This window comes from Mustela lutreola, chromosome 11, assembly GCF_030435805.1.
Source record: "Mustela lutreola isolate mMusLut2 chromosome 11, mMusLut2.pri, whole genome shotgun sequence".
Classification (NCBI taxonomy): Eukaryota; Metazoa; Chordata; class Mammalia; order Carnivora; family Mustelidae; genus Mustela; species Mustela lutreola.
This window is the reverse complement of record NC_081300.1, coordinates 52804226-52829934: the sequence shown is the minus strand read 5'-3', so window position 1 is coordinate 52829934 and position 25709 is coordinate 52804226. Positions and strand designations below refer to the sequence as shown.

General features: G+C 43.1%; 1 protein-coding gene across 17 annotated transcripts in view; it reads left to right on the top strand.

Annotated features, from left to right (window-relative positions):
* The window catches only part of DLGAP1 (DLG associated protein 1), an 889418-nt gene that overhangs the window by 852106 nt on the left and 11603 nt on the right, over nucleotides 1–25709 (top strand). For all 17 annotated transcript variants that reach the window (XM_059140358.1, XM_059140356.1, XM_059140355.1 and 14 more), the window contains one exon: nucleotides 8716–9137. In XM_059140358.1, the coding sequence (XP_058996341.1) occupies nucleotides 8716–9137 (422 nt within the window). The remainder of the gene's footprint in view (nucleotides 1–8715; nucleotides 9138–25709) is intronic.

Sequence of the window (25709 nt, the reverse complement as noted above, 5' to 3'; positions counted from 1 at the left end):
GGCTTGCTTCTCCCTCTCCCATTCCCCCTGCTTGTGTTCCCTCTCTGTCTGTCTGTCAAATATATAAATAAAATCTTAAAAAAAAAAAAATGATTTACACAGAGACACCTGACTGGCTCAGTCAGAAGAGGATGCAACTCTTGACCTCAGGGTCCTGAGTTTGAGCTCCATGTTTGGTGTAAAGATTATTTAAAAATAAAATTTAAAATTAATTAATTAGTCAAATGATTTAAATGAAAGGGAAAAAAGTCCTATTCATCCACAAATTTATGATTTCCAGTGTTCTTCATTTCTTTGTGTAGATCCATATTTCTATCTAACGTCATTTTTCTTCCTCTTAAAAGACTTTTTGAAAAATATATATTTATTTATTTATTCGACAGAGAGAGAGAGAGAGAGATCAAACGTAGGCAGAGAAGCAGGCTCCCTGCTGAGCAGAGAGCCCAATACTGGGCTGGATCCCAGGACCCTGAGATCATAACCTGAGCCAAAGGCAGAGGGTCTAAACCACTGAGCCAGCTAGGTGTCCGTAAGACTTCTTTTAACCTTCCTTATCGTACATGTCTGCTCATGATGAAGGCTTTCTGCTTTGTATATCAAAAGAGTCAATATATATTTTTTTAAAGATGTGGGATTTTTCCAAGAGGAATAAAGATACCCCAGCTGTGCACAGGTTTCTTACCCCGTGTGCTAAATGTTGATAAATACTCTATTAGGATCCTAAAATGCGAAAGTGTTGGGACACTTTTAACGCTAAGGGGGAAAACGCTGGTGTCAAAATGTAGTTGTGAATGACACCTGCCATTTCCGCACATTTGTGAATGCACACACCAGAGTCACAGGTGCTGAAGGCCCCCCTTCAAGCTATTATCAAAGTTGCTCCCCATTTCTGGAAACAAATGCCTCTGTGAATAAGGATAACTAGACTATTGTTTTTTCACCAACATTATCTCTATTTCCAAAAAATTCTAAGTTTTAAAATTTTTCCTTGCTTCACACATTAAAGCTCAGGGCTTTATAACTTGGCATAACAAACATGTGCAAAGCTAGCATTGTTTTCTCTTTTAGCATAACATCAACTACTATAAGAGATCTTTTTCCTGATCATAAATGACTTAAATACATAAACATTTGGGCTTGTAGTGAATTGTGCCTTTTCAACTAAGTAAGATGTGAAAACAAGAAGCCAAAATTGAGGGGCACCTGGGTGGCTCAGTGTGTTAAGCCTCTGCCTTCGGCTCAGGTTATGATCTCAGGGTCCTGGGATCTAGCCCCATATCCAGCTCTCTGCTCAGCTGGGAGCCTGCTTCCCCCTCTCTCTGCCTGCCTCTCTGCCTACTAACTCACTCTGCAAACTAACTCTCTCTGTGAAATAAATAAATAAATAAATACATAAAATCTTTAAAAGAAAAAGAAGAAGCAGCAGCAGCAGCAACCAAAATTGAGACAACTTCTGGCAGCCAGTTCAGGGACCACAGAGTTAGAAAGACCACTGGCAATCAAAAACATCCCCCCTTTGCCAACCTTGGAAGCTTTGGATCAATTCCCACTCCTTACAGCTTTCTTGGGAGTACTGTATAGCCTAGGACCCACCCTCAATATTACATTTGGCAAATAACTTCTTTTCTTTGCCAAGTTAACAATACCATGACCTAGCCAAATAATCCTTACAATACACCTGAGTTTTAAAGGTGTGGCATTCATGCATTTCAAACTGTAAAAGCCTGAAACTTGGCATAATTCCTGATATGCCTCATACATTTTTTCCTCCTTTCCTTCCTCCTTTCCTTTTTTCTTCTCTCTGTCCCCCTCCCTCTCTCTACTTTCATCTCTCCCACCCTCTTTCCTTCCATCCTTACTTCTGTCTCTCCAGCTTCTCTCCCTCCCTCTTTCTTTCTTTCTTCCCTTTCACGTTTTTTACAGATAACTTAGTTTGCAAAAGAATAATGATCTTCCAACTCACAAGCCTCTGGCCTCCACTTGACCCCAAAATAAAACAATAAAAATGAATTATAGGTGAGACCTCTCAGGCTTTTGTTACCTGGGGTCAACAGTCAAGGAGTGACCTAATGCTCTGGTTGCTGGGTCACTGTCAGTTCAAAGATGTTTTGCTGAGACTCCTAACCAAGATTCCTATTGTGATACCCCATCAAGGATACTAGCACCTACCCAGAGGGCCTAAGGAAGCTGGCCACATGTCGGGCCCTCTCCTAAGGGATCCAAGGAGAACAAGCCCACTGTCATCAATGTCTGCTCCTTCCCTTTCTTTAATTGGCAATTGCATTACAATTACCTAGAACAGAGTCTTTATGTAGAAAATTTATTCCTTTTTCCTTTGCTTAAAGAGATCTTCAGGTAAAAGAAGGATGAACCGGATGGCTTTTGAATAATGAGTGGAAGCTTGTTTGAAGATCGTTTTACAATCTGTTGCAAGGACCGTGCAGACAATATAGGAATGGGGAGCAGGAGAGCCCCTTCCCCCTGCATTTGGGACCAAGGTTGCATCCCACCTAGGTTCCTCCATTCATTATTCTAACTGTGAAGCTAATCTGACAAGAACAAGAGAATCTTTCTTAGAAAGTTTTCATTCTGGATCTCAATCTCCTCTCACCCCCACACCTTGCTTTTGATCTATCTTTTATATAATGAAATGTCTTGGGTTTTTGCATCAGTTAAAGGGTGCCATTTCATAAAATACCCAGATGGTTGCACTTTTTGAAGAGTAGCATTTTCAGATCCCACATCTAGTCAGCCTTGACAGCAGGCTTACTGAAGAATGTCTAAAGCCTCCTACAAAGAAAAAGAGCACAGCACAGAACTAGTGTTTCTCCCTTTGAAACCACTGTTAGCCCTGAAAGGCAACCATTATTATGTGAATAAGAGGGATGAAGAAGATAACCAGGGGCTGGAGGGTTCAGTAACAGAATGACCAAGTTCATCTCCTCAAGATAAGTTTATGCCTTGGGTCTCACACAGCTGAATGCCTTGCAAAGCCAAAGCATGGGCATTATAAACATACTGACTGGACTTTGTTTTTTTTGCTCATGCTTTAACTTTGTTTAAATGCAGCCTCATCAGACAGGGGGAAAGAGAAGGGCCTCTGTGATTAACCATCTATGTGTTGGATTTGTAATGCCCTCTACAGAAAAGTCGTGGAGGGATGCATGAGGCGGGCAGAAAATCCTCTAATTACACATACAAACTTGTTTCACAGAAGAGGCACATGGGGCACATAGCTGGCTCACTGGTAGAGCATGCAACTCTTAATCTCAGGGCCGTGAGTTCAAGCCCCACATTGGGCACAGAGCCTATACAAAATGAAATTTTAAATTAAAACAAAACAAAACAGGAGCACAAAGCAAAAGCAGAGGTGAATGCTACCAAATGACTCTCCTCTTGCTGTTCAAAACAGAAAGGGTATGGTGTCCCATACTGGTTGATCCAGTCTTTATAAAGTTTCATGGTTTTCTGCTCCTTAGGCCAGAATATTGGCCTATCCTTTTCAGAAGTTGTAATTATTACCCATTGTGCCTTCAGGGCATGAAGTACCAAAGAAGCTTCAACCCTGGGGATTGTGGATTTGGAAAAGGCAAGCCACTGGGTTCAGTTTATAGGTTTATACCATCTACCAGCAACTGATCTATTCTTTTTAAAAATACAGAAAGCAATCCAATGATTCCTTTTGTGTTCCTATCAGAGTTTTAAAACAGCAATAACAACTTGATTGTACTCTTCACTCAGAGCGAACTTTGCACTTGAAAGACATAAAGCGTTTTGTAGAGCAGAACATTCTTTGAAAGCTCTGGGTGGAAGAAAGCACTTGCTTAAGGAATTTAATTGAGAGAAACAGCGCAGCCTGGACAGGGCTGCCTGAGTTCAAAGGCACCGCTTTTAATCCCAAACCTTTTTAATTTTACTTAACTTTTATTTCTTTCTGGGTGACTAAACTGCAAACTTCTATTAATCTACTGCCAAGTAATTTTTCTTAAGAAGGTGGGTACTTTACAAGATTCATAGCCAGGAGCCCTCTGTCAGGAATGCTGGTGGTACAGTTTTGCATAGGTAAAAACAGAGACCCAGGAGAGGTCACTCTGTTTTGTGTGTGGAACAGACTCTATCTCTGGCAAGTCCACTGCGATTGAAAATAAGGCACTCCTTTCAGTCTGGAAAATGTAACGCCCCTGGCAATATATGATCTTGGAGAGTGAAGCCTAGTGTTTTCATAGTTGAGATTTTGTGTTAGTAGAACAGCCAAAATGTCAACTGTTGCAGGGAGAGTCATCCAATTCACACATATGTGTCTGGAAAGAAAGCTGAGCTTCTGAAGATGACATTTAACATTTGGAGGGGGGTGGGCGGAGAATGAGAAGGACACAGGAAAGGCCTACTGCCGCCAAGCAGTAAGGGGCTATTGGAAGAATCACATTAGCAAAATTGTTCTTTCTTTTGCTCTGGTACAAGACATTTGTAACATGGCTTTCAGGCTTTCATACTGTGTGATTTTTTTTTTAATTTTTAATTAATTAATTTTTTTGTATGGCCCATTCTAGAGTTAAAGAGCTTATAAAATGACCAGGTAAAACACCCTCAACAAAAGTAATTTCTTGAAAAGAGCGAACGATAAAATGGGCCAGGGAATTTTTGGCTGGTCTATCTTCATGAAATGAGTGACCAGAATCATACTATATTTGCTTATTTTGATCATCCTAAGAACTAATACAGATCAAGAGTGCAGCCACCTTTTTTCTTGATATTTATTTTCTAGGGAAAAAAAAGGATTTATTGTGATGATTGTACTCTCACCTTTTTGTAACTTCTAGTATTTCTACAGTCTTACAAGTAACTTCTTATCTGTATTGTTCTGGTTACTTTTTCTTTTTCATGGACTAAAGCATTAGTATTAATTGGCTTTAATAAGTGTCCCAGGAGAATTAAGAGAAAAGACATAATCTGGCTTATTAAATGTTGTCTGACATTGTTTAGAGCAATGTCCTGGAAGACTGGCACTATTGAATACAAAACAATTGAAAATCAATTGGCAGGAGCACCTGGGTGGCTCAGGGGGTTTAAAGCCTCTGCCTTCGGCTCAGGTCATGGTCTCAGGGTCCTGGGATCCAGTCTTGCATCACACCTTCTGCTCAACAGGGAGCCTGCTTCCTCCTCTCTCTGCCTGCCTCTTTGCCCACTTGTGATCTCTGTCGGTCAAATAAATAAATAAAATCTTTAAAAAAAGAAAAGAAAAGAAAATCAACTGGCAAATCAACCAACTTAACATGGCATGATGACGAGCCAGTAAAGAAAACGTACCACCTCATACACATTAGGATGGTTACTACCAAAAAGTAAAAAAATAAGTGTTGGCAAGAATGTGGAAAAATTCAAACATTTGTGCATTGCAGATGGGAATGTAAAATGGTATGGCCGGTATGGAAAACAGTAGGGTAGACCCTCAACAAATTAAAAATAGAATTACCATATGATACAGTAATTTCTCTTCAGCATTTCCACCCAAAAGAATGGAAGATAGGGGTTACTGAGTGGCTCAGTCAGTGAAGCATCTGCCTTTGGCTCAAGTCATAATCCCAGGGTCCTGGGATGGAACACCACATCAGGCTCCCTAATGGGAGCCTGCTTTTCCCTCTGCCAGTCTGCACACCCCTGCTTGTGTTCTCTCTGTCTCAAATAAAAACTTAAAAAAAAGAATGGAATACAGGGTCTCAGCAAGATACCTGCACACCCATGTGCAAAGAAGCATTATTCAAAATAGCCAAAACGTGGAAGAAACCCAAGTATCCATCTGCACACAAATGGATAAACAAAATGTGGTATATACATAAAATGCAGTATTATTCAGTGTTAAAAAGGAAGGAAATTCTGACACATGCTACAACATGAAAGAAGCTTAAAGACATTATACTAGGTGAAATAAGCTGATCAAGAAAGGACAAATACGGGGCACCTGGGTGGCTCAGTAGGTCAAGCCACTGCCTTTGGCTCAGGTCATGATCTCAGGGTCCTGGGATCGAGTCCTGCATGGGGCTCTCTGCTCAGCAGGCAGCCTGCTTCCCTCTCACTCTCTCTGCCTGCCTCTCTGCCTACTTATGATCTCTGTCAAATAAATAAATAAAATCTTTAAAAGAAAGAAAGAAAGAAAGAAAGGACAAATACCATGATGCCAGCTCTATGAGAGACCTAGAGAAGTCAAATTCCCTAGAGACAGAAAGTAGAGTGGTGACTGCCACAGGCTGGGAGGAAGGGAACAAACTGTTGAATGTGTACAGACTTTCAACTGAGAAAGATGAGAAAGTTCTGGAGATGGGTGGTGGTGGTAGTAGTTGCACAATACTGTGAATGTACTTAACACCACCAAACCATACGCTTAAAAATATGGTTAAAATAGTACATTTTATGTCATGTATATTTTTTCACAAGGAAAAATAAGTAAAATATTAGATCAGGAAGTTAGTTACCTTTTTAAAAAAAGTACAGAGTAGAGTAACAGGCACATGATGCCTCCTTCAGTGGACTTACATTCTCTATCATTGTTGCCTCCCTGCTGTAGGAGCCAATGAAGTTTTTTGTGTGAGTTTTAAATTACTTCAGGCCCACACCTTTCCCTTGCCCTTTGTCTGAGGAAGAATTCACCACTCCTCTGTTCTTCCCCACCCCTCCCACCTTCCATATACCCTCACTTTCATTATAGGGGTCAACCAGACATGTATAGAGCCATCTGGTTAAGAAACATGGATTACATGGGGCGCCTGGGTGGCTCAGTGGGTTAAAGCCTCTGCCTTCAGCTCAGGTCAAGATCCCAGGGTTCTGGGATCGAGCCCCACATCGGGCTCTCTGCTCTGCAGAGAGCCTGCTTTCTCCTCTCTCTCTGCCTGCCTCTCTGCCTACTTGTGATCTGTGAAATAAATAAATAAAATCTAAAAAAAAAAAAAAAGAAAGAAACATGGATTACGTGAATATCCTTACAAAATTTTCAAACTGAATCTGTGAACAAGCTGTCTTTTATTACCTTGGTACAAGAACTGTGGGAAGAGAAATTAAAGGTGCAGAGGAGAATGGTACCAGAGAACTCTACAACTGTGAACTGTTTTGCCCCAGAGGCTTTGTGCCAAATGATAACAATGACCTATTCGATCAGAATTATTACAGGGGCAAAGTGTTTTAATTTCAAGAGGAACCTCAAAGACAGATTTATAAGGCATTCCACATTTCCTGAACTCTTCAGACAGGATTTTGCCAAGGGATCCATGAAGTTCTGTTTAAACTGTTGTGTCAGAATGATGTAAGTTCCTCCTTTAGTCTGGGGATGGCAGGGCGCTTTGCCTAGAGAGGGAACTTCAACGGGATCAACTGTGAAGAGAACTGTGCCGCATGCCTACTTGAAAAAGGGCATCAGAGATACCAGAGGTGTTAATTGAACTGATTATTTATAATATACATGTAAATGCACAAAGTTGGACAGATATAGAAATAAATAATAATGGTTGCTGATAAGAATCATCCATGGATGCTAAAATTAATGGTGAAAGTATAATGAAGAGCTAGATATTTGCAAAGTTTGAAAGTCCCTCTCCAGAAGATTCTTATTTTTTTTTTTAAAGATTTATTTATTTATCTTTTTAACAGACAGAGATTACAAGTAGGCAGAGAGGCAGGCAGGGAGAGAGAGAGAGAGAAAGAGAGAGAGAGGAGGAAGCAGGCCCCCCGCTGAGCAGAGAGCCTGATGCGGGGCTCGATCCCAGGACCCTGGGATCATGACCTGAGCCGAAGGCAGAGGCTTTAACCCACTGAGCCACCCAGGCGCCCCCAGAAGATTCTTATTAATTACAAAGAGGAAAATAGTAACTTTACAGAAGAGTAATCTGGCAAGCACCCCCTTAGACAAATAATCTGCTAATATCACCAATGATATGAACAAACCTTATATCTCCTAATATATTCTTTGGTTAAAAAAAGAAAAAGAGGGGCGCTTGGGTGGCTCAGTGGGTTAAGCTCTGCCTTAGGCTCAGGTCATGATCTCAGGGTCCTGGGATGGAGCCTGGCATCGGGCTCTCTGCGGGGAGCCTGCTTCCCCTTCTCTCTCTGCCTGCCTCTCTGCCTACTGTGATCTATCTCTCTCTGTGTCAAATAAATAAATAAAATCTTAACCAAAAAAAAAAAAAAAAAGAAAAGAAAAGTAAAAGAGGAACCTCATGACATTTAGTCTGCTTTCAGAAAGTCTTACTTCGTAAGAGCTGTCCCTGGAAAAAAATGTGATCATGCAGGACTTACATATGGCTTGGGCCAGGTTGGGTTGGTTTTGTTTCTCCAATTTCTAAGCAAATTATGCTGACTAAGATAGAATTGAATTGGTTTCCTTACCACCTCAGCAACCTGACTACCACACTTCAAGCCACCCCGGACTTGAGAAGGAGGCCGGATATGGGACGGTTGGATATGGGACATAATATTAGCTTCAATAGTTGTACACATTGTTCTGCTTCTAAAATCTGCCTAAATATGCTTTAATATGGCATTGAATAAAGATGAGAGATCTGTATTCTGCATATTAAAGCTAAGGCAACTGATAAGTTTGTATCAAGGGCCTACTTCCCCAGGCTGAGAGGATGAGGCTGCCTATGGTCACACTCACCAGGAAAAGTAGCAATGCTTTTGCTTCGAGAAACAGCCTTGAACTAACTCTGCTTTCTCTATTCCTCCAAGCTTCCGCAGGTTCACTCGATCCAACAGTGTGACAACAGCAGTACAGGCCGACCTGGACTTCCACGATAATCTGGAAAACTCTCTGGAGTCTATAGAGGACAATTCGTGCCCCGGCCCAATGGCCAGACAGTTCTCCCGGGACGCCAGCACCTCCACGGTCAGCATTCAGGGCTCAGGAAACCACTACCACGCCTGCGCTGCCGACGATGACTTTGATGCGGATTTTGACCCTTCGATTCTGCCTCCCCCGGATCCTTGGATTGACTCGATCACTGAAGATCCCCTGGAGGCTGTCCAAAGGTCAGTGTGCCACCGGGACGGCCACTGGTTTCTGAAGCTTCTCCAGGCCGAGCGGGACCGCATGGAAGGGTGGTGCCAGCAGATGGAGAGAGAAGAGCGGGAAAACAACCTGCCGGAAGACAGTAAGTAATGGCCGCCGTGCACGCCTGCGTACACGGCGCTTCCGGGCTGGGCTGGCGCGGTATCTGTAGATGTCGTGGTTCCTTTCCTGCCAGGTTCGCTGGTCTAGCTGCGGTTCCACACCCCCTGCGGCGACTGGGGGTGCGGACCGCGGGGCTGTTCCGGCTGCGAGACCATCCGCCCCCTGCGCCGCCCAGGGAAGGAGAACCACTGGGCAGAGCGTTAGCTAGCTCTACCCCGGTGCCTGCTAGCTCTAGATCCTTTCTTCTTTGAAGAGGACCAAGCTCAACGTGAGGATGGCCCCACCGTTCTACAGCGGTTCCTCTTTCCGGAGAGGTTTCTGAAGGGTTGATGATTCCCAGGGAATTAAATGCCCCATGCACCGGTCCAAGTAGTAGAACAAGGCCAATAACGCATAGGCCAGTAGAGACCACGGTTATTAAAATTCACAAACCCGTTTTTAGCATGCAGTTTCTCTCCTGGGTTTCAGGGAAGCAAACCTTCAGCCACTAAATGAATTAACACAAATTTCAACTTGGCGGGGTTAAAATAAGTGATAAAATATGATGAATAAGTAAGATAAATAACTGAGACCTGGCTCACCGTTATTGAAAATAATTGCTTTTTAACACAACAATAATTCCTATTAACAACTGACAACAATAGGTAGCAGACTGGCTGGCAGACTGTTGGCTGCCTGGCTTAGTTGGTGGAGGTTGGGACTCTTGATCTCAGGGTTGTGAGTTCAAGCCCCAGATTGGATATAGAGCTTCCTTTAAAAATGAATAAATAAAGTCATTGACAACAACATGACCAGGTTACCTCAATTCTGAGGCATGTTTTTCACATTTTCAACAATTCTGAAATTGGGATATAGTTTGTAATCAGTGTGTATTTTAATGCTGTGTGTTTGTTTTCTCTGAAAAACCTTTAAAAAAAAAAAAGATTTTATTTATTTATTTATTTGAGAGAGAGATCACAAGTAGGCAGAGAGGCAGGCAGAGAGATAGGGGGAAGCAGTCTCCCTGCTGAGCAGAGAGCCAGATGTGGAGCTTGATCCCAGAACCCCCAGACCATGACCTGAGCCAAAGGCAGAGGTTTAGCCCACTGAGCCCCCTAGGCGCCCCATCTGAAAAACTATTATTAAATGAATGGTGGATCTTCCAACTGATGACATTTTTGAATCAAAGAAATTTAGGTATTTAGGGGTAGGCATTTAAGCCTGTCTTCATTTTTGCATGGGAACCACCTAGAAGAGTATTGTCATGATGCGGCTTTTGGGGCCTATTTTTAACATTTTTAAAAATTTTTTAAATTTTTATTTTATTATTTTTTTAAGATTTTATGTATTTATTTGACAGAGAGAGACATAGCAAGAGAGAGAGAACATAGCGGGGGAGTGGGAGAAGGAGAAAGCAGGCTTTTTGCAGAGCAGGGAGCCCAACTCAGAGTTTGACCCCTGGACATTGGGATCATGACCTTAGCCGAAGGCAGATGCTTAAGGAGGAAGCTACCCAGGCACCCCAAGGGGCCTATTTTTAGATCATTTAACTTTTTCTCATAAAAAATTTAAAACACGCACAAAAGTATAGGGTTTAGTACAGTGAACCTCCATGTACCTGTCACCCATCACAACTGGCCAGTCTCCTTTTCTTATCTTCCCTCTCCTGTCATTTTTGCCACATTATCTTGAAGAAAGTCCAAGGTATGCATCATGGCACTTTACTATGTATCCACTGTTAAGGATTATTTTTTAACATAATCATCATATATCATCATCCCTAATAAAAATATTAATAATTTCTTAATAATTATGGAGCACCTGGGTGACTCAGATGGTTAAGTGTCTGCCTTGGGCCCAGGTCATGATCTCTGGGTCCTGGGATTGAGCTCCCTGCTCAGCGGGGAGTCTGCTTTTCCCTTCCTCTCTCCTGCTCTCCCTGCTTGTGCTCTCTCTCTCTCTCTGTCAAATAAGTAAAATTTTAAAAAAATAAAAATTTAAGGGGCGCCTGGGTGGCTCAGTGGGTTAAAGCCCCTGCCTTCAGCTCACGTCATGATCCCAGAGTCCTGGGATTGAGCCCCACATCAGGCTCTCTGCTCCACAGGAAGCCTGCTTCCTCCTCTCTGCCTGCCTCTCTGCCTGCCTCTCTGCCTACTTGTGATCTCTATCTGTCAAATAAATAAATAAAATCTTTTTAAAAATAAATAAATAAATAAATATTTAAAAAATAATAATTTCCTAATAATTAGACCCTGCACCTATGTTAAATGATGTTAAATAGACTTACTAAATGAACCAAACCAAGTATGTCAAGGGACAGTGAGTTTTCCATAAAGGAAGTATTTTTATGAAAACTGAGTCTGGGAAAAAAATTAGCAGGTTGTGGAATTTCCTTGCTGTGTCTTGAGCTCAGCTCTCCTGTGCATTCATTCCTCCTGACTGAACCCTATCGACTAGCCAGTGTTATGTGTTGTCTTTATGAACAGGTCAGAAAATCCATAAGTAGGTTTCTGTAACGTTCCTTTTGTCCTTTCATGTTATAAATGCAAACAATTTAGCAGTGGAAAAGTAAATCTCCTTGACACTTGCCCCTAAGAATTGGTGCCACTACAAGGTCACCTGAGTGTTAATCCACAAGCAGAATTAGCTTTTGCCCTGGTGACAGGTGAAGGAGGCACCACCCAGCAACAACAGATAGGGTAATTTTCAGTAAGAAGTCTTAGCAGTTACATCTTCTTATTTTCCTTTCTTCTTGTGGGTATACCCAAAGCTTATTAGATTTTCCTAGAAAAAATGCATGTCTAAGAAGCAGCAGCCTCTGCTCAACAGAACAAGCTAATTTTCAGATTCCAATAACTTCAACTCAGTAATTTGGGACTCATTCTAGGTTCCTGGTTGGCTTCCAATAGGATCCAGGAAAGCTGCTCATCTGTTTTCTTTTACTCTATTGAGTGTTTTGGTTTTTTTCCCCCCATCTAAGACTATATCTACTTCTCTCAACTCAGCTTTACAATGATGTATGAAGGTAGTTATTGTATAAAGATTTAGGAAAATCTTCTGTGATGCTAAAGGAGCTATGAAAACAAGTTAATGTGTTTTGACACAAACACATGTATTTGAAAGGTGAAAATTTTGTCAGAAAATTGGGTTCTCATCTTGTGCTTGGGATGGAAGAGAAGTATTTTTGTATTTTGAAATTACACTATTAGAAAAGTTGCAAGGTAATGAACATGAAGGAGCAACCCATTCATTCACAGCTGTGGAATTTTACTTCACATGTTACTTAAAATATTGATTTATGAAGAGGACTTAACAAATATATCCCACATGAAGGTATTTTGCTATAACAAGATTTGTTCTAAAGAATAATAACTGCTGTCTTTGTACATGAAGTTTCCACTATTAATAAGCTATACACCTGAAGAACATTTTCTTCAGAGTAGTGATACATTTTCTCAGATCTACCACTTTATTTTACAGGGTTGTTGCCTGCAGGGGGAGGTGCAATGGTCATGGCTGAAGAACAGGCAAAGATAACTAGGGGTGGGAGTATTTTTTAGTACTTTGCTTTAAAAGTACTGAACTAAATAAATCAGTCTTAGATGGCAAGTATGCAATGAAACCTGCTTCACTGGGGCATTGGTCTTACTTTGTAGTTTGAAACATATATATATTTTTTAAAGATTTTATTTATTTATTTATTTGACACAGAGAGATCACAAGTAGGCTGAGAGGCAGGCAGAGAGAGAGAGGAGGAAGCAGGCTCCCTGCTGAGCAGAGAGCCCGATGAGGGGCTCGATCCCAGGACCCTGAGATCACGACCCGAGCCGAAAGCAGCGGCTTAACCCCCTGAGCCATCCAGGTGCCCCTGAAACATATTTTAATATCAGAACCCTCTTTTCTAATTAAAAATAATTTACACACAACACCAATAAATATAACAGAAAGAACAGTGAAGGGGCGCCTGGGTGGCTCAGTCGCTGAGCGGCTGCCTTCGGCTCAGGTCATGATCCCAGGGTCCTGGGATTGAGCCCTGCATCTGGCTCCTGCCCTGTGGGAAGCCTGCTTCTCCCTTTCCCACTCTGCCTGCTTGTATCTCCCTGCCCCTCTCTCTGTTAAATAAATAAATAAAATCTAGGAAGGAAGGAAGGAGAAAGGAAGGGAGGAAGGAAGAACCGTGAAGCTGTCTTGTCTGAGTTCTGTCTGCTCAGCCTCTACTGCCCCTAATAACCTCCCCCATCCTCTCCCCTGACCTCAGAAAAGATCCTAGGGTTTCTACGATACAGTTTAAAACCCAGTGGTTTGTAGTGAAAAGTTCAAATTAATTTTTTCAAATAACTATAGATCAAACAGCTAACACTAAGTTTAGATGTAAATGCTCTTTATGTATGCTTTTTTAAATGTACAAAACTGATTCAAATTAGTAACATCTATTCATATACACCCATCCAGCCTAGAAAATATGACTCTTCCTTCAAGTCTCAGCTTGGGCCTCACCTTCCGGAAGTTTGCAGAATGCCTCCCCTCAGGCTGAATTGGGTGTGTCTCCCTGGTGATTCCATAATAGCCTGTACATTTGTCTATCAACTATTTCCAACATAATTTTATAGTAGTCTATGTATCTCTGTCTTCCACTGAAAAATGAGCTCTCTGAGGACAGAAATTATTCTTACCTCACTCATCTTTATATCCACTGCCCATCTGATGGTTCCTGGTACATAGCAGGGGATCAGTGAATATATATTTGAGTACTGGAAATATTTTGGAAATTCTATTTTACAAAAGTATTTCATCTTGCAAAATGTTTCCTCTTCAGGAGCTACAGAATACTCAATAAGTAACTAGCAGTTGTTGTCAAAAGTAGAAAGGGGGCTTCCCTGGTTTGGTGATGAGCTCTTCTGAAGCAAGGATGTGACAGAGACATGAGCACCTGCCACAGAAATGGTAGAAAGGACTTCTGTGTCGGTCAGCCGAATAATCTAGATGACCCTTCTATGTCCCATTCAGCTCTTGGGACATGATTCCATTCAACAAGCACTTGAAAGCTTTATCCTTCATCCCCAAGAGCTTCAATCTACCAGCATTCCAGAATTCTAAATAGCACAGAGGTAACTTCCCAGCCCAAACTTTCCAGGGCCAAGAGTTGCCAGTTTCAAATGAGGCAAACTCAGATCAGTGAAGGTTTGACCAGAGAGCCGTAGCCACCCTGAACGGGAAGAAGGGAGACTAGAAGCACATGAGAGAATATTTATCTTGTCCTTACAATACCCCCGGCAGTGGGCTGGAGACTTTGACAGGTGTTTTATTTGCCCTCAAAACAGCTCTCTGGCAGTATCTTGTCCAAGGTCACAGAACACAGAAGTGTCTGATGGAACAGATACAACATGAATAACAGTTGACAAGATAATAATACTCTGTGTGTCACTTGGTGCTGTCCTCTAAAGCTCTCCATACATATCTGTCCCTGGCTCCTTGGCAACCACAATTCTGTTCTGATAACTGGGCCTGGAGCTGTAGAGGGCCTTTGTTTTATTCATTCTCTAATTTAGCCTTTTCTTTTTTTTTATTTAAAAAAAGGGAGGGGCAATCCTGTCTGGTAGGCACTGCCAACGTCTGAGTAACCAGCTTAAAAAAAAAAAATATGTACACCAGAAACACTCCTTGACAGATCCCTTCCAGGATAGATAGTCTTCAAAATCCTTAGGGAAGGAAAAGTAGTTTAGAGTGAGAGAAAGGAAAAAAAAATTTTAAGATTTTATTTATTTAAGAGAGAGTTTGCAAGAGAGAGCACGAGCAGGGTGGGCAGTGAGAGGCAGAGGGAGAGGGACAATCGACTCTCCGCTGAGCAGGGAGCCCGATGCAGGACTCCATCCCAGGACTCTGGGATTATGACCTGAGCAGAAAGCTGAGACCACCTGTGCCACCCAGGCACCCTGAGAAAGGAAGATTCGGACTATACTTGCTTAATTTATTTTGGGGGGGAGAGACACTAGAACTATCCCAGTTCTTAAATATTCAAAAATGTTGAATGCAACTCAATGCCTCTGAAATGTACACTTCAACCTGGTTGAAATGGTAGATCCTGATATCTATTTTACCACAGGCGAAAAATCCTGCCCCCCTCTAAAAAAACCCTCTGCAGCGGCTGAAAGTAGTGGAACGAACATTCTAACACTCTAGGATCTTGTTCATAGTTATTTATCATGCTTATAAGAATGTAAGGTATTCTGCTCACTGTCTTCCTGATTTTGAAATACACAGTATTGGTGGGGGATTAAAAAAAGAAGCTAGGAACAGAACCTATGCGCTCAGTGGGAGCTTGAGGTCCATATTTAGGGTGTGGGACGGTTGCAGTCATCTTTCTTGTCTAGAGCGTTAAAAAGGAAAGGAGCCATCCAATTTTAAATAATTATTAGGTTATCAACTATTGTATGATACCATTGCCCTGACTCTGATAGCTGCTTCCTAGGAATATTGTTTTTGGCACTCTGGGACTGGAAGACACTTTCCGGGTTTACCTGAAGCTGTTAAATGTGCGGAACAAGGGACAGAACGAGAAGGGCATTTGTGGTCGCCTGGTAACACCGCGTGATCGTTGCAAAGTGTAACTATACATTCTCTGGGTGTGTGGAGCTATTATGCGCCCTGATAAAATAAAAGTGAGACAAGGGCTTCAGTTCTTGTTTTAAATGTTCATCCCTAACAGTCGTTAGGAGAGTTTTGGCTTGGTAACCAAATAATGAAAAGTCTGCAGTGAGTGAGGTTTCCTCCAAACCCTGGCGGTTGACAGAATGCTTGTTCCCCCAGCACTTGAAGTAAAATGATACAAGCTTTCCTCAGACAATGAAACCCTTGTATGAAACAGCTGTCTCGGGGAGATGGCTCAGTGCTATTTGACAGTGGCTTGTATGTTACATAGATACGTCTGGTATTATCTGACCGGGAATGAAACGGCCAGATGGAACCAAATGCTCCTAACTAGGAATGCAGTCTAGCAATGCGGGTGAAAAACAGAGGCTCAGGTTTCAGGGGCCCTAGGATGAAATACTGGTCGATTGTGCTGGGAAATGTATCTTTGCCTCCTGAATTGTGGACAACTTATATGCGGAATTTTCAGGCTTTATCTGAAATGAACTGATAAACCTAGAGCGTGTGCAGGAGGCAGATTAATTCCACTTTAATTTTGCCTGGTAATAGCATCCAAGTTAGTGAAACTTGGCCCTGGGTCCCCCAGAAGGCTTGTGAACCTTGGCAGCGAATGTGGGGCTGGTAATGAAACCTGAAATGGGGTTTGCCTGGTTTCAGGTTGAGTTACGGAAGCTGTGCACAATCATCGATGTGACTGTCTCTTGGTGAGATCGCCAGGGTTACTCTGCCCAGTGTTACCTGTGGCATGTCCCTGCAGCCTGTGGGTGGCAAGCAAAGGAGCTCTCTCTGATTTCTGCATTTCATCTGCCTCGAGCCTTGTGTATTTCTAAACAGGGTGGGCTGGGTACATCTTGGTTCCTTTCTATTTTATTCGCATCTTACTTTCGAAGTGATCTTCAAAAAGTCCCTCCCTGCCCTAGCCTCCCACCCCCGCAAGCACACGTGCGTGTACACACACACTGCTTAGTCTCTTTTTTAAGGTCTGGCCAACCTGAAATTAGTGACCACAGGGGAAGTTGCAATAATGAAAAGGAAATCCGTGTATAATGTGCTTGATGTTTAACCTTCTGAAGTGCTCAGTTTATTTTGCTCTGCACTGCTGGGCAAAAAAAAGGGGAAGGTTTTGATGCCAGATGTACATCACAGAGCATCCTTTCATGGGCGTGTTTCATTGGGAGTGGTCTCTAGGCTGAGGGGGCTGCAGAGGCACGGAGAGATGGAGAATGTGGCAAAGTGAAGGGCAGGCCAGCAATGGATCTCCTGTTGTCTAGGCCAGTGGTGTTCCTTTATTCCAGACTGCTTCTGCACTGCAGAGAGGGACTGGGGCAAGATCTCCGATGGTTTTCTCCAACAGTAACTATTTCTGTGGAATATAATTGCAATGGACTTCAAACACAGTTTTCAGTTTTCTTCTTCTGGATTACCAAGGGAAGTGTTATCTACTTTCATTTCATTCAGCTTTCAAAGGCTCAAGAACTGTATTTACTATGTGTCGTGTATGTTATCATTTCATAGCTCGTGTAAACTGAGATATGCATTAAAGCATAACTACCTTTTATGAGTAAGACTCCTGGAGGATGGACTGGATGGACTCAGCTAATCTCAACTAGCTGAGATTTGGAAAACTTGCTCTTTACAAACAAGAAAGTATTTCCCCCCATGTTTTAACTGTGTGGAAGCTTTTAGTGTATAGGTTAATTTCTATTTGAGAATTCTATTCTCTATTCTTTGGCCACTGAGTTTTGGCTAAAAAAAAAAAAAAAAAAAAAAAAAAAGCACTCTTGTAAAATGCAGAGCAACCACTGTCAGCCAGGAATGAAACAGACCCATGTTTTCTATGGAGACGCTTTGTTGACAGTAGGTCTGGATCACAAATGTGTTTGAGGAGCAGCTGGGCAGTTGGTTGGAGAAATTCTTTTCCATGAAGACACACTTGTAAATAAGAATGTCTCTACATGAATAATCCCAACTTGAAATCACACAGATTTGGTGTGGCAAATCCACATGAATTTAAAGTAAGTGGGTGGATCCTTTTTTTTTTTTTTTTAATTCCTTTTCCCTCTTCACCCCTATAGTCTACAACAGGGGTTGGGCAGGGGGAGGCCAAGGGAGTAAAAAGAAGTCAACCTACATCAGCCCAAATAGTATTATAAACAGAAACCCAAAAGGAATCATAACCCAGCTAAGACTATATTAGCTAATTAATTAGTCAGTACTGCAATTTACAAATTGAGGCTAGACATGGTAAAACCTCAAATAACCAGAATGCTTAAGGCCTGGAATGTTGTGGCTGATTTATTTTTCTGGTTAACATAAACTCTGTAGATGAAGTTTACAAAGTTTAGTTTCAAAGCCATTAGTTTCAAAGCCTACCCCTTCAGCAAGATACCTGGAGTTACATGGCCCATGTGTGCCGTTGAAGGGCTTGAGGTCTGGTAAGAAAGTCAGACATATAAATAGATCACAGCGGATCACACTGGAAAGAATGTGGAAAGGGCAGAGACAGCTTTATGCATAGGGAATTTGAGGAGCAATAGAGAGGGAGAGGGGAAAGGAGATAGGGATTTCTGGAAGAGGTACATCTGAGGAGGGAGATGGGCTAGTGGAGGCACGTAGACAGGAGGCATCTCCCAGCTTGGTGTTTAGCCAGAGCGAAGGCACTGAGAAGAGAGACAGCTTTTAGATTTGGGCAATTGGAAATCCAGAACACTGAGGGAGGTGGCAGATGTAAAGCTGAACAGGTTGGGCCTTGCCTGCAATCCATTGAAGAGAGTTTCCTGCTTACCCCATGGATGATAGGCAGTCAAGGAAGAGTCTTAATCTTGGGAATTATATGAGATAAAAAGACCCTCCAGTTTCCCTAAGAGATTGGCAAGGATTAGCAAGGGAGGGAGAACAGTTATACTGCGGATGGGGTGATGAAGCCTTGTCACCGTAATGGTAATCAACTAGGGAATCCTAAGGGAAATATAATTTGGAGAGACAAGAGGTTTCAGGTGGCTGTTTAGCTATGCAACACTGAAGCTTGAGGGATTGATATATGCTGGAGTTATAAACTTGGGAAACATCAACACATTTCCAAAATAGCTGAAACCGGAGAGCAATGAGTTCATTTGAGCAGAAGAAGGGAAGTGAGCTCCGGACTGAATTTTGTGTTCAGCATTTATGAGGTGAACGAGAGAGCCCTAAGGAACAAGGAATGCGGGGTCAGAGCCAGAGACTGGCGGTGGGGTGGGGGGGGGGGTGAGTTGGTGCCAAATGCAGATCCATCCAGCAGAGGAAAGAGAGGAAGGAGGGCCAGGCGGCAGAGGGTGGGGAGACTAATGGTGGCTGGGGAAGCAGAGGAGCAGAGGCTTTCCATCCTTTTGAGAGCATTCGCAGGAAGGTAGGACTCCACCAGGGCTGCTGTAACCAAGTACCACACACTGCTGGCCTGAACGACAGAAACACGTGTTTTCATTTTGGGAGGCTAGAAGTCTGAAATCAAGGTGCTGGTTTCTTCTGAGGCTTCCGCCCTTGGCTGGTGACAGGTCTTCCCTCTGTGTGTCTGTGCTCTGTTCTGTTCTTATAAGGACACAAGTTATATTGCATTAGGACCCTCACTAATGACCTCTTTTTAACTTAATTACCAAATCAAAGGCCCTGTATTGAGGGTTAGGACTTCAACATTTTTTTTTTAAGATGTTATTCATTTATTTTGACACACAGAGAGAGATGGCAAATGGGGGGAGGGGGAGCAGACCCCCTGCTGAGGAGAGAGCGATGCAGGGCTCCATCCTAGGATCCTGAGAGCATGACCTGAGCTGAAGGCAGAGACCTAACCCACTGAGCCACCCAGGCACCCCAGGACTTCAACATTTGAATTTGGGGAGGACACAGTACAGCCCAGGACAAGGAAGAAGAGGCATTTTATATTAGGCAGAGAGGACCTTGAGAGTGGGGAAGATATCTCTCCCTCCCTCCGAATGGGAGGGATGGGAGGGTGCTCACAGGCATCCCCAGTAGTGTTAGAGCACAGAGAAGCAGAGACTATCCAGACAGACTTAGAGAACCCTAAAAGGGAATCAGGCCAACGACACAGGTAGATGGAAGGAGTGAACATAGTTCCTGAAAGTCTTGTGAGAAGGGAAGACATGGTGAGGAGCCATCAATGGCAACCCCCAGGGTGGAGGAGAAAGGAAGAGAGAGCTATGCTCTCTCTTTCAGGATCCTCCTCCCCCTCTCCTCCACCCAGCAACCAGTTGGCCATTGTTCTCACTCTTGCAGGTGGGGAACTATGACAAACCATGCGAGAAAGTCTGGGCCCCTGAATAATTGTGACGGATGCTTTAAACACACAGACCAAAGAAATTATTGACACTCACCTAAATCTACCTGAGTGAAAGCCACAAAAAAAAAAAAAAAAAAAAGAGGACATTCAATCAGTCCACACTACTGAAGAGAGAGGCTGGATTATGAAGATTAGCAGAAGAAATAACTCCCTACTTCAGCCAAAGCCACCTTTTAATTTCCCAGGTAAATGCCCAAGAACTAACAAATGTCAATAGAATAGAGAGGTTACAATTTCTGCTACATTCTAACAACTTTTGTATATTATTTCATTAAATAATGTGCAATCCTACGAAGATAGTATTATGATTATTTGACAGATAAAGGAAACAGAGTCTCAGAGTGCCATAAGCTCTCCCAAGATCAGCCTCTGGTAAGTGGCCTCCCTGACTTGCGTACTACTCAGACAGGAAGAGTTAGACTGGAAAAGGAGTATGCTAGGTGAATTCTGGTGTAGGTGACCGGGTTTGGGGAGCATCCTGCCCACTGTGTCCACTGGACATGAGGTGGGAAGCCTCCCCACTCACAGCCAGCCGCACACCTTGTACTGGTTTTAGTATCCAGGTTTCAGGGACATGCCATTGAGGGCATAGGAAATGTGTCTATCCTTCTCTGCTTCTGATGCCTAATGTGGGGGCCTGATGACTGTGAGGTTGGCCCTAAGAGACAAGAATCAGAAACAGGAAAACCACTGCTTCTGTCTTTTCAGTTTAGGGACTTAATTCTTCTTGGAATATTAAAAGATGCATATGGTAATGATGTGTAAGGACTCCTTTTTTCCAAATGAAAGTTCTCTCATGTTTACGACTGAGCCAACCTGCTAGGACAGGAACAGAAACAAATAGCAAAATCATTTTTCCCTAAACATATATCCAGCTGTCCAGATAGTGGTGATGCTTGTGACCTTGAAGCAGCTTAAAGCCATATGGGGTCTCGCGTGTGAGTCCTGATAGACCCAGCTGGATTCTTCTCCAACATCCTGTTGGAGTTGTATCTAATTTTACAGCCAGTTCTCATCTGAATCCACTGGGGGAACACTTCTTGGCCGGGAAGTACTCGATCCTGAAAGTCTTGTGAGAAGGGAAGACATGGTGAGGAGCCATCAATGGCAACCCCCAGGGTGGAGGAGAAAGGAAGAGAGAGCTATGCTCACAGATATGAGACGCTGATGTGGACACAGCAGAAAGTCAGTTCTACCCCCAAAGGAAACAGTCTTTGTTTTTTGCTGCTTCTTTTTTGCTTTGTTTTTTGCTTTTGAGCTTTGCCGTGGACCTACTTCCAGGATTAAAATAAATTGCCATTCCCTTCATCCCTGTGCCATTTATACCACCCCCTTGTTCCCCAAATAAAAGTCATCACCCACAAGGGGGTTCAGTGGGAGGGAAGAGGTGTGCTCTTCTCTCAATGTCTGGGGTTCTATCTGCATGTGGCCAGATTTAAAATCAGAGTTTTCCTGAGACACCCATCTCACACTCCAAAATAGTCTTTCTCTACTTCTATTTTGATGTATAATCTTTAAAATCAAAACCCAGACTTAAACCTTACACCCACGAGCATCTCTTTCAAGGGATCCTTGGTTCCTACGTTCTTTTTACTTTGGAAATTTCTGTGTGCAATGATCACTTCGTGTACATGGGCTTTGTTCTTCCTTCTGGATGTGGGACAGAGAGGGTGTGTGCTGAACGTCCCCATTCTTCCATCAGCTTGCTACAGCTGCCCCCCTTCTGTCTAGTGACACTGTCTAGAGAGTGTTGATCAAGGAAAGAAATCACCCTCAGATGGCTTCATGTAAGTAGATTCAGATCCAGTTTTCAATATGTGTTGAGAGAAAAGAGCACAACTGGATGGGGAGGGAGAAGACAGGGCCCTAGCCACCCTCAGGCCCCAGGAAAGGTACTTCTTACTTTAAGTCCAGATTTTCTCACAAGGAATAATGATATCTTCCCTGCCTCACAGGGTCCTGACGGGATCTGATTTAATGTGCATGCAAAATACAAGGCTATAATATGAATAGACAGATTTTCTCAAAAACCAGTGCTGACCTTCCAGAAGATCTTCTTGGCTTTATGTGGTAAACTAACCCAGGCCTGTGCTCTCTTTTCTGATCCCCCATAGACATCAACTAAATGCAGGATGAGAAGTTTCTAGAAGTGTAAGTGGGGGAGTTAGTATGGAGGTGCCTACCTCTGAAATGGAAGGAATTTAGTTCGCCAGAGTTTTGGGTTGTCATTTTGTACTTCCACTGAGGAACAGTCTAACAGCAGGGGAGGAAAGGATAGGGTGAAAGGAATCTTAAAAATGAACCATCAGGGGTTTTATAAGACACCTAGGGAGACCAGCCTTATCGACATAAAAAGAGTGGCACAGCAGAACAAGGCCTATAATATGACTAAATATTACATGAATAAATGGTATAATCTTGGTTAAATGGCATGCCTGAGGAAATACAGCAGAGAAGCATGATTCCAGAAGACGAAATGAATGAGGGAAGATGGATGGTACCAACTGCAGACTGTGTTTGAGCTTAACAATCTGGAAAAGGTACATGGACCTGAGCGTGAAGGAAACCAGCTAAATGTAATCCCAGGAGCACATCGTCTTCATTATCTTTTTTCTTTCTCATAACAAATATGAAATGTTCTATACATAACAAATATGAAATTTACCTTCAGGAAAGGGGGTGATCTCATACACCAAGTGTATGTCTAATGAGAAAAGAGAACTTCATTAGAGCTTTTTTCTCTTTCTTTCTTTTTTTTTTTAAAGATTTTATTTATTTATTTATTTGAGAGAAAGAGCACAATTGGGGTGGAGAGAGAGAGAGTAAGAAGCAGACTCCTAGTTGAGCAGGGAGGCCAACAGGAAGCTCAGTCCCAGGATCCTGAGATCATAAGGCTGAAGGCAGATGCTTAACCAACTGAGCCACCCAAGCATCCCCATTTGAGCTTTCTTCTTAAAAATTAAAGTGAGTGGGGCACCTGGTTAGCTCAGTGGGTTAAGCCTCTGCTCAGCAGAAGCCTGCTTCCCCCTCTCTGTCTGCTTGCCTCTCCACCTGTGATCTCTCTCTCTGTCAAATAAATAAATAAAATCTTTAAAAAAAGATTAAAGTGAGTTTTTAGGAGGTGATTCTTGGTTTCACAACTGTGAGACCTTGACTCAAGCCCTAAATTGGGCTCCACACTCAGGGGGAGTGTGCTTGAGATTCTCTCCCTCCCTCTCCCTCTGCCCCTACACACATACACACACTCTCTCTCTCTCTCAAATAAATAAATAAATCTTTTTTAAAAAACAAAGTGAGTTTTTAGTTCTCTAGAAACAAAAGTGTGGAGGACAAAGAGATAGGAATTACCGTCTGTTTGCCCCAAGCCCTCCTGTTGCGTGGTTTCACTAAAGGCCCACATCAGCATCTCCTTTCTCTCAGATTCTGGAAACACACACAAGCCAGTAGGGAATTTCCACTCAAGGAACATGATGGCAAAAACCTGGAAAACAGAAGGGACATGAGTCCACCCCAGTTATTTTTGCTCCAAATCTATAGCTCTCACCAGACCATCCTGAATGAAGACAGATATCCCTTGTTCTACTTTCAAGAAGACATCTATCCAAGTTAACCCTTACCTACACAGTTGAGTGTTACCTGAAAGATTGTTTGGAGCACTGCTTTCTTCTCATTTGAGAAACACTGTCTTACTCAGCTACTGTTGCTATGGTAGTCATACAGCTTGAGTATTTGGGTGTAATTGAAAATCTTTCGCTCACAGTTTTGAGGAATATCAGAATAGCTTGAGTTTCTGTGGGAGTTCCAGGAGTCATGCAAATTTCCCAGTCAGCAAATTGGAGACCCCTCAGTACTAGCTCTAAGCTCCCAGGATTCAATCTGAGATTTGCTGGTGTCACCATCCAATCCATCAGCAACATAATTCAGAATTTGCCTAAAGCCACATGGTCACTTAGGAAATGTCAGCTCAGAACTTCTCAGATTTGGGACAGGTCATCTGAAGCATATACCTGTCCCAGGCAACCAACCATGTTGGGTTACCTTTGAATAATCCAGACTTTGTTTTTTTTCTCCTCTCTTCTGGGCAGAGCAAGTGTGGGACACCCAGAGAGACAGAATAGTGTCCTGGCCTTAGGTCATAACATTTATTGGTCATTTGCTATGTATCAGATACTGTCCTAAGCATTTCCTACTATTACTGCTTTAAACTTTCCTGACAGTCCTATTACTAGGTACTGTAAGCCCCACTTCACAGATGAGAGAGCAGAGATTAAGTGACCGGTCCAGGGCAGGGGCTGGGAAGTGTGGGAGCCAGAGCTCTCCACGGCTCAGGGCCTGAACCCTTAGCTGCGAGGATGCCCTGTGTCTCCACATGCTCCACATGCTCTTTCCTTTCTAATTCAGGGGTGTGCAAAAGGAAGAAGGGCCTCACACCACAGATGCATTGGTTAAGATGATTAAAAGATAACCCCCCCCCAAAAGAGGTTAAAAGCCGCCTGGAAAGATTAAATACTTAACTTGAGGAATTGCTGCCCTAATGCTGTCAGGGGAACCCCCAGCTATCACCAAGGATGTAATTTCTTCAGAGGGGTTGGGGGGAGCAGCTGTGACGGGTGACAGAGAGCACATGAATGCCCGGACTTCCATGTAAAGGGGGGGCGATGTCAAAATATCAGAGTCATTCCAATGTGTCATGTGCTTCATAAACCCTTATCTAGGCTGGCAGTATTTTGGATTTGGGGTTTTTTTGATTTTTGTTTTTGTTTTTGTTTTTGAGCCTAGCAGTTTTAAACAGAGGAGAAAATACTAGAAAATCCTGCAACAACATGAAGTTTCCTTTTCTTTTGTTTCCTTCTCAGACTTTATGGGGACTGAGGTCGAGAAAGGGAGACCTCATTCCGCCCTGGGTGTCAGGCTCTGTCAATTCACATCTGAACAACCGTGGAGCAAACACTGCTTCTATCTTAGGTCACATCCCCGCACAGATTTCCAGGCGGGGCAAGGGCCCTGCTGAGGAGTCTCCCTGTCTGGTTTTCTGTGTGGCCCAGGAAGGGGCGAGCAGGGTGCCTTCTCCCCTTCCTTCCCGACGGGGAGGGCGTGTTGAGAACTACCCGGTGGCGCTGGAGCCCCGGTCCCCACCGGGTGGAGGGAGGGCTTTGGGACAATGCAGACTCGGGACAGCTCCACGCAGAGCCCTTCCGCCTGTCTCAGAGTCTCAGCACGCCCGTCCGTTGAAAGGTTCTCGCCGTACTTAGTCTGCACGGAAGACAAGAAGTAGCTTGCAAAGGAGATTTTCAGCACAGTGCATAGGGAATTAAACCTATATTAACAATAAAATTGGTCTGTGGAGTGGAAAAGCTGGAACGGTGCTGGCGTTCCCTAGGCAACAGGCTGAAAATGTTCATTCCTTAGAAAATCCTTCAACTGGCCAAGGCACTTTCCTGACAGTCCCGGTGGCTGGGCTCCGGAAAAATACTGAAAGCTATGGATAGGATATGGTGAGTGTGCCAAGAGATCCACCCCTTCCCCAGGTCAGGAATGCTTTTCTTGGGTTTGGGTTTGCGTTGGAAAAGCGAGCTAGCAGACCATGATGGCTGA